Source organism: Bufo gargarizans, chromosome 1, assembly GCF_014858855.1.
Source record: "Bufo gargarizans isolate SCDJY-AF-19 chromosome 1, ASM1485885v1, whole genome shotgun sequence".
NCBI lineage: Eukaryota > Metazoa > Chordata > Amphibia > Anura > Bufonidae > Bufo > Bufo gargarizans.
This window is the reverse complement of record NC_058080.1, coordinates 27,488,068-27,503,328: the sequence shown is the minus strand read 5'-3', so window position 1 is coordinate 27,503,328 and position 15,261 is coordinate 27,488,068. Positions and strand designations below refer to the sequence as shown.

The window sequence follows — 15,261 nt, the reverse complement described above, 5'->3', positions numbered from 1 at the left end:
GCTGCATTTCATCGCGCAGTTTATTATTTTATGTCGTTGGGTTTTGGCAGAAATCAGAAATCTGTGATAAAAGTAAAAATCCCGAAGGAGAGACGAGAAATGTGCTGCTGTGTAGTATCCGACCTCCGGAGCAGGACGTGGGGCGGGAATTCTCTGCACATGAGGCCACAGGCCGTGCACAGGGGCTACTAACTGCACAGTAACAGTTACTGTACACAGTAACTGCACAAGCAGAATAGTGAGTGCAGCTCTGGAGTATAATACAGCATGTAACTCAGGATCAGTACAGGATAAGTAATGTATGTACACAGTGACTGCACCAGCAGAATAGTGAGTGCAGCTCTGGAGTATTATACAGGATGTAACTCAGGATCAGTACAGGATAAGTAATGTATGTACACAGTGACTGCACCAGCAGAATAGTGAGTGCATCTCTGGAGTATAATACAGGATGTAACTCAGGATCAGTACAGGATAAGTAATGTATGTACACAGTGACTGCACCAGCAGAATAGTGAGTGCAGCTCTGGAGTATAATACAGGATGTAACTCAGGATCAGTACAGGATAAGTAATGTATGTACACAGTGACTGCACCAGCAGAATAGTGAGTGCAGCTCTGGAGTATAATACAGGATGTAACTCAGGATCAGTACAGGATAAGTAATGTATGTACACAGTGACTGCACCAGCAGAATAGTGAGTGCAGCTCTGGAGTATAATACAGGATGTAACTCAGGATCAGTACAGGATAAGTAATGTATGTACACAGTGACTGCACCAGCAGAATAGTGAGTGCAGCTCTGGAGTATAATACAGGATATAACTCAGGATCAGTACAGGATAAGTAATGTATGTACACAGTGACTGCCACCAGCAGAATAGTGAGTGCAGCTCTGGAGTATAATACAGGATGTAACTCAGGATCAGTACAGGATAAGTAATGTATGTACACAGTGACTGCACCAGCAGAATAGTGAGTGCAGCTCTGGAGTATAATACAGGATGTAACTCAGGATCAGTACAGGATAAGTAATGTATGTACACAGTGACTGCACCAGCAGAATAGTGAGTGCAGCTCTGGAGTATAATACAGGATGTAACTCAGGATCAGTACAGGATAAGTAATGTATGTACACAGTGACTGCACCAGCAGAATAGTGAGTGCAGCTCTGGAGTATAATACAGGATGTAACTCAGGATCAGTACAGGATAAGTAATGTATGTACACAGTGACTGCACCAGCAGAATAGTGAGTGCAGCTCTGGAGTATAATACAGGATGTAACTCAGGATCAGTACAGGATAAGTAATGTATGTACACAGTGACTGCACCAGCAGAATAGTGAGTGCAGCTCTGGAGTATAATACAGGATGTAACTCAGGATCAGTACAGGATAAGTAATGTATGTACACAGTGACTGCACCAGCAGAATAGTGAGTGCAGCTCTGGAGTATAATACAGGATGTAACTCAGGATCAGTACAGGATAAGTAATGTATGTACACAGTGACTGCACCAGCAGAATAGTGAGTGCAGCTCTGGGGTATAATACAGGATGTAACTCAGGATCAGTACAGGATAAGTAATGTATGTACACAGTGACTGCACCAGCAGAATAGTGAGTGCAGCTCTGGGGTATAATACAGGATGTAACTCAGGAGCAGTACAGGATAAGTAATGTATGTACACAGTGACTGCACCAGCAGAATAGTGAGTGCAGCTCTGGAGTATAATACAGGATGTAACTCAGGATCAGTACAGGATAAGTAATGTATGTACACAGTGACTGCACCAGCAGAATAGTGAGTGCAGCTCTGGAGTATAATACAGGATGTAACTCAGGATCAGTACAGGATAAGTAATGTATGTACACAGTGACTGCACCAGCAGAACAGTGAGTGCAGCTCTGGAGTATAATACAGGATGTAACTCAGGATCAGTACAGGATAAGTAATGTATGTACACAGTGACTGCACCAGCAGAACAGTGAGTGCAGCTCTGGAGTATAATACAGGATGTAACTCAGGATCAGTACAGGATAAGTAATGTATGTACACAGTGACTGCACCAGCAGAATAGTGAGTGCAGCTCTGGAGTATAATACAGGATGTAACTCAGGATCATTACAGGATAAGTAATGTATGTACACAGTGACTGCACCAGCAGAATAGTGAGTGCAGCTCTGGAGTATAATACAGGATGTAACTCAGGATCAGTACAGGATAAGTAATGTATGTACACAGTGACTGCACCAGCAGAATAGTGAGTGCAGCTCTGGAGTATAATACAGGATGTAACTCAGGATCAGTACAGGATAAGTAATGTATGTACACAGTGACTGCACCAGCAGAATAGTGAGTGCAGCTCTGGAGTATAATACAGGATGTAACTCAGGATCAGTACAGGATAAGTAATGTATGTACACAGTGACTGCACCAGCAGAATAGTGAGTGCAGCTCTGGAGTATAATACAGGATGTAACTCAGGATCAGTACAGGATAAGTAATGTATGTACACAGTGACTGCACCAGCAGAATAGTGAGTGCAGCTCTGGAGTATAATACAGGATGTAACTCAGGATCAGTACAGGATAAGTAATGTATGTACACAGTGACTGCACCAGCAGAATAGTGAGTGCAGCTCTGGAGTATAATACAGGATGTAACTCAGGATCAGTACAGGATAAGTAATGTATGTACACAGTGACTGCACCAGCAGAATAGTGAGTGCAGCTCTGGAGTATAATACAGGATGTAACTCAGGATCAGTACAGGATAAGTAATGTATGTACACAGTGACTGCACCAGCAGAATAGTGAGTGCAGCTCTGGAGTATAATACAGGATGTAACTCAGGATCAGTACAGGATAAGTAATGTATGTACACAGTGACTGCACCAGCAGAATAGTGAGTGCAGCTCTGGAGTATAATACAGGATGTAACTCAGGATCAGTACAGGATAAGTAATGTATGTACACAGTGACTGCACCAGCAGAATAGTGAGTGCAGCTCTGGAGTATAATACAGGATGTAACTCAGGATCAGTACAGGATAAGTAATGTATGTACACAGTGACTGCACCAGCAGAATAGTGAGTGCAGCTCTGGAGTATAATACAGGATGTAACTCAGGATCAGTACAGGATAAGTAATGTATGTACACAGTGACTGCACCAGCAGAATAGTGAGTGCAGCTCTGGAGTATAATACAGGATGTAACTCAGGATCAGTACAGGATAAGTAATAGTATGTACACAGTGACTGCACCAGCAGAATAGTGAGTGCAGCTCTGGAGTATAATACAGGATGTAACTCAGGATCAGTACAGGATAAGTAATGTATGTACACAGTGACTGCACCAGCAGAATAGTGAGTGCAGCTCTGGAGTATAATGCAGGATGTAACTCAGGATCAGTACAGGATAAGTAATGTATGTACACAGTGACTGCACCAGCAGAATAGTGAGTGCAGCTCTGCAGTATAATACAGGATGTAACTCAGGATCAGTACAGGATAAGTAATGTATGTACACAGTGACTGCACCAGCAGAATAGTGAGTGCAGCTCTGGAGTATAATACAGGATGTAACTCAGGATCAGTACAGGATAAGTAATGTATGTACACAGTGACTGCACCAGCAGAATAGTGAGTGCAGCTCTGGAGTATAATACAGGATGTAACTCAGGATCAGTACATGATAAGTAATGTATGTACACAGTGACTGCACCAGCAGAATAGTGAGTGCAGCTCTGGAGTATAATACAGGATGTAACTCAGGATCAGTACAGGATAAGTAATGTATGTACACAGTGACTGCACCAGCAGAATAGTGAGTGCAGCTCTGGAGTATAATACAGGATGTAACTCAGGATCAGTACAGGATAAGTAATGTATGTACACAGTGACTGCACCAGCAGAATAGTGAGTGCAGCTCTGGAGTATAATACAGGATGTAACTCAGGATCAGTACAGGATAAGTAATGTATGTACACAGTGACTGCACCAGCAGAATAGTGAGTGCAGCTCTGGAGTATAATACAGGATGTAACTCAGGATCAGTACAGGATAAGTAATGTATGTACAGTGACTGCACCAGCAGAATAGTGAGTGCAGCTCTGAAGTATAATACAGGATGTAACTCAGGATCAGTACAGGATAAGTAATGTATGTACACAGTAACTGCACAAGCAGAATAGTGAGTGCAGCTCTGCAGTATAATACAGGATGTAACTCAGGATCAGTACAGGATAAGTAATGTAATGTACACAGTGACTGCACCAGCAGAATAGTGAGTGCAGCTCTGGAGTATAATACAGGATGTAACTCAGGATCAGTACAGGATAAGTAATGTATGTACACAGTGACTGCACCAGCAGAATAGTGAGTGCAGCTCTGGAGTATAATACAGGATGTAACTCAGGATCAGTACAGGATAAGTAATGTATGTACACAGTGACTGCACCAGCAGAATAGTGAGTGCAGCTCTGGAGTATAATACAGGATGTAACTCAGGATCAGTACAGGATAAGTAATGTATGTACACAGTGACTGCACCAGCAGAATAGTGAGTGTAGCTCTGGAGTATAATACAGGATGTAACTCAGGATCTGTACAGGATAAGTAATGTATGTACACAGTGACTGCACCAGCAGAATAGTGAGTGCAGCTCTGGAGTATAATACAGGATGTAACTCAGGATCAGTACAGGATAAGTAATGTATGTACACAGTGACTGCACCAGCAGAATAGTGAGTGCAGCTCTGGGGTATAATACAGGATGTAACTCAGGATCAGTACAGGATAAGTAATGTATGTACACAGTGACTGCACCAGCAGAATAGTGAGTGCAGCTCTGGGGTATAATACAGGATGTACCTCAGGATCAGTACAGGATAAGTAATGTATGTACACAGTGACTGCACCAGCAGAATAGTGAGTGCAGCTCTGGAGTATAATACAGGATGTAACTCAGGATCAGTACAGGATAAGTAATGTATGTACACAGTGACTGCACCAGCAGAATAGTGAGTGCAGCTCTGGAGTATAATACAGGATGTAACTCAGGATCAGTACAGGATAAGTAATATATGTACACAGTGACTGCACCAGCAGAACAGTGAGTGCAGCTCTGGAGTATAATACAGGATGTAACTCAGGATCAGTACAGGATAAGTAATGTATGTACACAGTGACTGCACCAGCAGAACAGTGAGTGCAGCTCTGGAGTATAATGCAGGATGTAACTCAGGATCAGTACAGGATAAGTAATGTATGTACACAGTGACTGCACCAGCAGAACAGTGAGTGCAGCTCTGCAGTATAATACAGGATGTAACTCAGGATCAGTACAGGATAAGTAATGTATGTACACAGTGACTGCACCAGCAGAATAGTGAGTGCAGCTCTGGAGTATAATACAGGATGTAACTCAGGATCAGTACAGGATAAGTAATGTATGTACACAGTGACTGCACCAGCAGAATAGTGAGTGCAGCTCTGGAGTATAATACAGGATGTAACTCAGGATCAGTACAGGATAAGTAATGTATGTACACAGTGACTGCACCCGCAGAATAGTGAGTGCGGCTCTGGAGTATAATACAGGATGTAACTCAGGATCAGGACAGGATAAGTAATGTATGTACACAGTGACTGCACCAGCAGAATAGTGAGTGCGGCTCTGGAGTATAATACAGGATGTAACTCAGGATCAGTACAGGATAAGTAATGTATGTACACAGTGACTGCACCAGCAGAATAGTGAGTGCAGCTCTGGAGTATAATACAGGATGTAACTCAGGATCAGTACAGGATAAGTAATGTATGTACACAGTGACTGCACCAGCAGAATAGTGAGTGCAGCTCTGGAGTATAATACAGGATCAGTACAGGATAAGTAATGTATGTTATCCTGTAGATATGGACACTGCTCAGTACCAGTACTCGATTGGTGAGATGTTTGTACGGTATTCAGGTGGTAATGCCCCTGTGTTCCTTACCACCCACCTGATCATGTTCTCTGCGTGCTCAGGGGAGTGGTGCCATCGTTATATTAATTAGAGAGGATCATAATAGGTGAAATCCCAGAGGAGGAGAATTTTATACCCACAGAAAATGACAGCTGAGCTCCTAACAGCAGCCGATGTATTAACCCCTAGTGTAACCCAGTAGAGGTCAGACCTCCCATCAGCACACTCCTCTCCTGAAATCCTCTGTGCTGCTGGGAGGACCCTGCTCCTTCCACTATGTAACTCTCAGCCTGTGACCTCCCACAAGATCAGCACACTCCTCTCCTGAAATCCTCTGTGCTGCTGGGAGGACCCTGCTCCTTCCACTATGTAACTCTCAGCCTGTGACCTCCCACAAGATCAGCACACTCCTCTCCTGAAATCCTCTGTGCTGCTGGGAGGACCCTGCTCCTTCCACTATGTAACTCTCAGCCTGTGACCTCCCTCTAGATCAGCACACTCCTCTCCTGAAATCCTCTGTGCTGCTGTGTTTTGTCAGCACAGATGGTGCTCCAGGGCTGTGGCCTTGTACAGAGATGTAATCGGGGTATAGTGTGGTGTCAGGGTTCTCACTGCTGGGGTTGGGGCAGATTTCCACTTACTTAGGCCTCTTTCACACAAAAGTATTTTTTTTTCAGTTTCTCTTTCGTTTTTTGTGTTCCGTATAAGGAATCATTCATTTCAATGGATACGCCCCAAAAAAGTAAGGTACTCTGCATTCCCTCCGTTTCCGTATTTCCATTCCGTTCAAGGATAGAACATGTCCTACTATTGTCCGCATAACGGACGAGGACAGGACTGTTCTATCAGGGGCCAGCTGTTCTGTCGGAATGCACACGGATGTCATCCGTATTTTTTGTGGATACGTTTTTTGCTGAACGCAAAATACTGAAAAGCCATATGGTCGTGTGCGAGAGTCCTTAGGCCTCTTTCACATGACTGTATGGCTTTTTCAGTGTTTTGCGGTCCATTTTTATCGGATCCGTTTTTGTAGTGTTTCCGATTCCATTCCGTTTTGCCATTTGGTTTCTGTTTTTTGCAGATCACAAACGGAAACATAAGCATGGCATATACAGTATACAGTAATTACATCGAAAAATTGGGCTGGATATAAAATTTTCAATAGATGTTTCCGCAAAAACGGAAGACATACGAATGCATTCGTTTTTTTTTTGCTGACCCATTGACTTGAATGGAGCCACGGAACGTGATTTGCGGGCAATAATAGGACATGTTCTGTCTTTCAACGGAACAGAAATACTGAAACGGAATGCGTACGGAGTACATTGTGTTTTTTTGCGGAACCATTGAAATGAATGGTTCCGTATACAGAACGCAAAAAACATTTGTGTGAACGAGCCCTTATGCTGAGTGTCCCTGGATAATTTCTCCTGATTCTGTAGGAGACTGGGAATACTTTCAACAGACGGGTAATGATGGGAGTTATCCTGAAGACAAGTAAAAGGCAACTCCAGCCAGAGCGCTCTGTGCCGTATCCCTGGAGGTTGTCAGCGCCCCGCCCCCGCTACTGATGATGTCATGGACGTATCTAATGCAGGCATGTGCACCAGGATATGGGGCACAGGAAGTGTCGGTGGCATCTAATGGGTTAATGCTGTTCCTTGTGGTGGGGGATGGGCCCAGCGCACAGAGGGTGGTTGGAGCGTCTGCGGTGTGACGCCCCTCCGCTCTTTGTGGTGCACGCACGCCTCTGCAGCTTTAGTTGGTGAGGTCTCTGTGGCATGTCAGGGGTTAATGAAGTTGATAAAGTGCTTGTGGCATGCCAAGGGTTAAAGATATACAGCGTCTGTGTCAGGACAAAGGTTATTTAAAAGGTGTCTGGCAGTTCAGTGGTTAATGACAGTGCCTTCAGTGTCATGGGTTAAGGTCCTGATGCCTGACATGCCAGGTGTTAACAACTCAGTGGCATGTCAAGGGTTAATTATGCTGTGCTTGTGGCCTGTCAGGGGTTAATGACATGGTGTTTGGCAGTGGTTAATGAGTTAACAACTCAGTGGCATGTCAAGGGTTAATGACACTATGTCTGTGGCATGTCATGGGTTAATAACTCTGTGCCTGAGGGGTGTCACAGTTTGTGATGCTGTGCCTGTGCTATGTGAGGGGTTAATGACACGATGGCATGTCAGGGGTTATTATTAATAATGCTGTCCTGTGGCATGTTATAGGTTAATGACACTGTGGCATGTCAGGGGTTAATTTTGAAGTACCTGGAGTGTCAGGTGTTGATGTTGCTATGCCTGTGGTATGTAAGGAAATGAGGCTGTGCTTGTGGTATGTCAGGGGTTAATGATGCTGTGTCTGTGGTATGTCAGGGGTTAATGATGCTGTGTCTGTGGCATGTTGGGGGTTAATGAGGCTGTGTCTGTTGCATGTCAGGGGTTAATAATGCTTTTTCTGTGGCATGTCCAGGGTTAATGGGGCTATGGCATGTCAGGGGTTAATGAGGCTGTGGCATGTCAGGGGTTAATGAGGCTGTGGCATGTCAGGGGTTAATGAGGCTGTGTCTGTGGCATGTCAGGGGTTAATGATGCTGTGTCTGTGGCATGTCGGGGGTTAATGAGTCTGTGGCATGTCGGGGGTTAATGAGGCTGTGGCATGTCGGGGGTTAATGAGGCTGTGGCATGTCGGGGGTCAATGAGGCTGTGTCTGTAGCATGTCAGGGGTTAATGAGGCTGGCATGTCGGGGGTCAATGATGCTGTGTCTGCGGCATATCAGTGTTAATGATGCTGTATCTGTGGTATGTCGGGTTAATGAGGCTGTGGCATGTCGGGGGTTAATGAGGCGGTGGCATATCGGGGGTTAATGAGGCTTTGGCATGTCCGGGGTTAATAAGTTTGTGTCTGTGGCATATCTGGGATTAATAAAGGCTGAGTTTGTGGCATGTCATGGGTTGATGAGGATGAGTCTTCAGCATGTCAGGGGTTAATGGTGCTGTGCCTGTGGTATGTCATGGGTTAATGATGCTGTGTCGTTGCATTTCAGGGGTTAATGATGCTGTGCCTGTGATATGGCATGGGTTAATGATGCTGTGCCTGTGGCATGTAGTGGGTTAATGAAGCTGTGGCATGTCAAGGGTTAATGAGGCTTTGTCTGTGGCATGTCAGGGGTGAATGAGGCTGTGTCATGTCAGGGGTTAATGATGCGGTGACTGTGGCATGTTGGGGGTTAATGACACTGCGGCATGTCGGGGGTTAATGACACTGCGGCATGTCGGGGGTTAATGAGACTGTGGCATGTCGGGGGTTAATGAGACTGTGGCATGTCGGGGTTAATGAGACTGTGGCATGTCGGGGTTAATGAGACTGGCATGTCGGGGGTTATTGAGACTGTGGCATGTTGGGGGTTAATGAGACTGTGGCATGTCGGGGGTTAATGAGACTGTGGTATGTCGGGGTTAATGAGACTGGCATGTCGGGGGTTAATGAGACCGTGGCATGTCGGGGGTTAATGAGACTGTGGCATGTCGGGGGTTAATGAGACTGGCATGTCGGGGGTTAATGAGACTGTGGCATGTCGGGGGTTAATGAGACTGTGGCATGTCGGGGGTTAATGAGACTGTGGCATGTCGGGGGTTAATGAGACTGTGGCATGTCGGGGGTTATTGAGACTGTGGTATGTCGGGGTTAATGAGACACTGGCATGCCGGGGGTTAATGAGGCTGTGGCATGTCGGGGGTTAATGAGACTGTGACATGTGGGGGGTTAATGAGGCTGTGGCATGTGGGGGGTTAATGTCGAGGTGTCGGGTGTTGATGGCACAGGGTCCTTCCCCTCAGACGCTGCTGACGCCTCCTTCCTGCACTCGCTGCCGGTTGCGCTGAGCTCTAATTGTGTTATGTCTGCTCCTGGTCACCTGCGTGGTTTCGGGGGGAGGGCCCCGGGCCCCGCTTACTGTAACTGCCTCATTTACAAGAAAACGCAGCGATTTCCTTGAATAATTAATGCCAGCACTCAGAGGAGGATGACGGATGAGACTCCCATCATCTCCTCGCGCCATTCAGTCCAGTCCTGCTCCATTCAAATGTGTGGGGGCAGGGAGGGCAGGACAGGTCCGTGTCCAGGGGGCGGCCCGGTTCTGACAGATGCCCAGGTGATGAGTGACCCATCATGACACCTTAGGACCAACATTCCTCCTTCTGCAGACATCATGTCCTCCTTCATGATGAGGGCTGGACTCCTATGTGGAGGTCACTCCTGTGTGGGGGCCCCTCTGGACTTGGTCTCATCATAACACATGCACGTACAGTAGGCTTGAAGGTTGCATTGCTCAATATGTTAGCATAATACTTTTGGCAGTTGCATTGCTGAGTATATGGGCATGTACTCTTGGTGGTTGCATCAATCAATATGTGGGCACAGTGCTCTTCATGGTTGCATTGCGCAGTATATGGGCATAGTACTCTTGGTGGTTGAAATTTTCAATATGTGAACATAGTACTCTTGGCAGTTGCATTGCTCAGTATGTGGGCATAGTACTCTTCGCAGTTGTACTGCTCAGAATGTAGGTATAGTATTGTTGGTGGTTGCATTCCTCAGTATGTGGGTATAGTGCTCTTGATAGTTGCATTGCCCAGTATGTGGATATAGTACTCTTGGCAGTTGCACTGCTCAGTATGTGGGTATAGTATTTTTGGCGGTTGCATTGCTCAGTATGTGGGTATAGTATTTTTGGTGGTTGCATTCCTCAATATGTGGACATAGTACTTTTGGCAGTTACAATGTTCTGTATGTGGACATAGTAATCTTTAAAAGTTGCATTGCTCAGTATGTTGACATAGTGCTCTTGACGGTTGCATTGCTCAGTATGTGGGTATAATATTCTTGATGGCTGCATTGCTCAGTATGTGAGTATAGTGCTCTTGATATTTGCATTCCTCAGTATGTGGGTTTAGTGCTCTTGACGGTTGCATTGCTCAGTGTGTGCATGGGTATAATATTCTTGATGGTTGTGTTGCTCAGTATGTGGGTTTAGTACTCTTGACGGTTGCATTGCTCAGTATGTGGGTATAGTATTATTGATGGTTGCGTTGCTCAGTATGTGGGTATAGTATTCTTGATGGTTGCGTTGCTCAGTATGTGGGTATAGTATTCTTGATGGTTGCGTTGCTCAGTATGTGAGTATAGTATTCTTGATGGTTGCGTTGCTCAGTATGTGAGTATAGTATTCTTGATGGTTGCGTTGCTCAGTATGTGGGTATAGTACTCATGGCAGTTTTATTGCTCGGTATACAGGTATAGTATTCTTAGCGGTTGCATTGCTCAGTATGTGGATATAGTATTCTTAGCGGTTGCATTGCTCAGTATGCAGGTATAGTACTCATGGCAGTTGCATTGCTCAGTATGTGGGTATAGTATTCTTAGCGGTTGCATTGCTCAGTATGTGAGTATAGTATTCTTGACTGTTGCATTGATCAGTATGCAGGTATAGTGCTCCTGGCAGTTTCATTGCTCAGTATGTGGGTATAGTATTCTTAGCGGTTGCATTGCTCAGTATGTGGGTATAGTATTCTTGACTGTTGCATTGATCAGTATGCAGGTATAGTGCTCCTGGCAGTTTCATTGCTCAGTATGTGGGTATAGTATTCTTGACTGTTGCATTGATCATTATGCAGGTATAGTGCTCCTGGCAGTTTCATTGCTCAGTATGTGGGTATAGTATTCTTAGCGGTTGCATTGCTCAGTATGTGGGTATAGTATTCTTGACTGTTGCATTGATCAGTATGCAGGTATAGTGCTCCTGGCAGTTTCATTGCTCAGTATGTGGGTATAGTATTCTTAGCGGTTGCATTGCTCAGTATGTGGGTATAGTATTCTTGACTGTTGCATTGATCAGTATGCAGGTATAGTATTCTTAGCGGTTGCATTGCTCAGTATGTGGGCATAGTATTCTTGACTGTTGCATTGCTCAGTATGTGAGTTTAGTACTCTTGACTGTTGCATTGATCAGTATGCAGGTATAGTGCTCCTGGCAGTTGCATTGCTCAGTATGTGGGCATAGTGCTCTTGGCCGTTTTCTCAAGAAACATAGGAGTGGACTCTGTGAAGCACTTTATTCCCGTACGATGCACATTTCTCATGTATACAGTGCACAGTAGCAATCTGTAAGATTCCACGAAGCCTAAGGATCGGGCCCTCGCCGCAGTCTCAGGGAATACCCTCAACTGTCCGCACGAAGATGTTTCCAGTATTTCAGGCAAATCTAGAGGGCAGAGTGCCCCGGCCTCCTCGGAATACCCCCAAGGACTAACCTAGGGCTGTATTACGCTGGACTTACACTGACTAGATTGTCAGGAAAGAAGCATTCATTCCTGACAATCGTCTGCTCATCAGTGGAGGAGACACATTACATGCAGCGATCTCCTCCACAGTATGGGGAGCAATGATCACTAATGTCATCGCTCGTCCTCATACAGAAGCGTTCCTTCCTGACAGTCACCTGCTCGTCAGTGGGGGAGACACATTTACATGCAGCGATCTCCTCCACAGTATGGGGAGCAGTGACCACTAATGTCATCGCTCGTCCTAATACAGAAGCGTTCCTTCCTGGCAATCGTCTGCTCGTCAGTGGAGGAGACACATTTGCATGCAGCGATCTCCTCCACAGTATGGGGAGCAGTGACCACTAATGTCATCGCTCGTCCTAATACAGAAGCGTTCCTTCCTGGCAATCGTCTGCTCGTCAGTGGAGGAGACACATTTGCATGCAGCGATCTCCTCCACAGTATGGGGAGCAGTGACCACTAATGTCATCGCTCGTCCTAATACAGAAGCGTTCCTTCCTGACAATCTCCTGCTCGTCAGTGGAGGAGACACATTACATGCAGCGATCTCCTCCACAGTACAGGGAGCAGTGATCACTAATGTCATCGCTCGTCCTCATACAGAAGCATTCCTTCCTGACAATCGTCTGCTCGTCAGTGGAGGAGACACATTACAAACAGCGATCTCCTCCACAGTATGAGAAGCAGTGATCACTAATGTCATCGCTCGTCCTCATACAGAAGCGTTCCTTCCTGACAATCGTCTGCTCATCAGTGGAGGAGACACATTACAAACAGCGATCTCCTCCACAGTATGAGAAGCAGTGATCACTAATGTCATCGCTCGTCCTCATACAGAAGCGTTCCTTTCTGACAATCGTCTGCTCATCAGTGGAGGAGACACATTACATGCAGCGATCTCCTCCACAGTATGGGGAGCAGTGATCACTAATGTCATCGCTCGTCCTCATACAGAAGCGTTCCTTCCTGATAATCACCTGCTCGTCAGTGGAGGAGACACATTACATGCAGCGATCTCCTCCACAGGTATGGGGAGCAGTGATCACTAATGTCATCGCTCGTCCTCATACAGAAGCGTTCATTCCTGACAATCGTCAGCTCATCAGTGGAGGAGACACATTACAAACAGTGATCTCCTCCACAGTATGGGGAGCAGTGATCACTAATGTCATCGCTCGTCCTCATACAGAAGCGTTTCTTCCTGACAATCGTCTGCTCGTCAGTGGAGGAGACACATTACATGCAGCGATCTCCTCCACAGTATGGGGAGCAGTGATCACTAATGTCATCGCTCGTCCTCATACAGAAGCGTTCCTTCCTGACAATCGTCTGCTCATCAGTGGAGGAGACACATTACAAACAGCGATCTCCTCCACAGTATGGGGAGCAGTGATCACTAATGTCATCGCTCGTCCTCATACAGAAGCGTTCATTCCTGACATTCGTCTGCTCATCAGTGGAGGAGACACATTACAAACAGCGATCTCCTCCACAGTATGGGGAGCAGTGATCACTAATGTCATCGCTCGTCCTCATACAGAAGCGTTCCTTCCTGACAATCGCCTGCTCGTCAGTGGAGGAGACACATTACATGCAGCGATCTCCTCCACAGTACAGGGAGCAGTGATCACTAATGTCATCGCTCGTCCTCATACAGAAGCATTCATTCCTGACAATCGTCTGCTCGTCAGTGGAGGAGACACATTACAAACAGCGATCTCCTTCACAGTATGAGAAGCAGTGATCACTAATGTCATCGCTCGTCCTCATACAGAAGCGTTCCTTCCTGACAATCGTCTGCTCGTCAGTGGAGGAGACATATTACATGCAGCGATCTCCTCCACAGTATGGGGAGCAGTGATCACTAATGTCATCGCTCGTCCTCATACAGAAGCATTCATTCCTGACAATCGTCTGCTCATCAGTGGAGGAGACACATTTACAAACAGCGATCTCCTCCACAGTATGGGGAGCAGTGATCACTAATGTCATCGCTCGTCCTCATACAGAAGCATTCCTTCCTGACAATCGTCTGCTCGTCAGTGGAGGAGACACATTACATGCAGCGATCTCCTCCACAGTATAGGGAGCAGTGATCACTAATGTCATCGCTCGTCCTCATACAGAAGCGTTCCTTCCTGACAATCGTCTGCTCGTCAGTGGAGGAGACACATTTGCATGCAGCGATCTCCTCCACAGTATGGGGAGCAGTGATCACTGCGTTCCTTCCTGACAATTGCCGGTTTTTGTCTGGCTGATTCTCGGCATATTTGCCGGATCTCGTCATTCCTCATTACAGTGAATGGGGCCGGTCGGCAGAGAGATGTTGCCTGCTGGGTATAGAGCGACAGTGTGAACCGAGCCTTAACCAGCTCTCCTTTACACCAGTTTAGGTAACTCTCCCCCAGTTTATGCAGAGGACCCCCGGCGAGGAGTGGGTTGTGATTTGGGTCTCCTCTTCATGAATGGTTGGGGCAATCCTCCAGTCTGATATAGGATGCATGTTTAAGCCTTTGCACCCTCTGTCTGGTGGCTCCGATGTCTCACTGACCCCGTGTCTCCTCTTGTGTCTCCGCACAGTGGCATCGGTCTGGCCAGAGCTCACTTCGAGAAGCAGCCGCCCTCAAACCTCAGAAAATCCAACTTCTTCCATTTTGTTCTGGCGCTATACGACCGTCAGGGGCAGCCGGTGGAAATCGAGAGGACGTCCTTCATCGACTTTGTAGAAAAAGAGAAAGTAAGACATGTTGCTCATTCCTTGAAGAAAAGTCGGGGATGTGACCTTCTGGTATAGCACCTGACTCTTAAAGGAGCCCGAGACTGTGTAATATTCAGCTGTGCGTTATTCACACCTTCATCAGGCCAATGAACGTTTTTTTCTCACAGGAACAGAGTGGCGAGAAAACCAACAATGGCATCCATTACCGACTGCAGCTTCTCTACAGCAATGGT

At 46.1% G+C, this 15,261-nt stretch overlaps 1 protein-coding gene across 2 annotated transcripts in view; it reads left to right on the top strand.

Annotated features, from left to right (window-relative positions):
• LOC122922062 (transcription factor COE1-like) overlaps nucleotides 1-15,261 on the top strand; it is an 81,316-nt gene that overhangs the window by 11,502 nt on the left and 54,553 nt on the right. For both annotated transcript variants that reach the window (XM_044273600.1, XM_044272876.1), the window contains exons 2-3: nucleotides 14,890-15,046; nucleotides 15,196-15,259. In XM_044273600.1, the coding sequence (XP_044129535.1) occupies nucleotides 14,890-15,046; nucleotides 15,196-15,259 (221 nt within the window). The remainder of the gene's footprint in view (nucleotides 1-14,889; nucleotides 15,047-15,195; nucleotides 15,260-15,261) is intronic.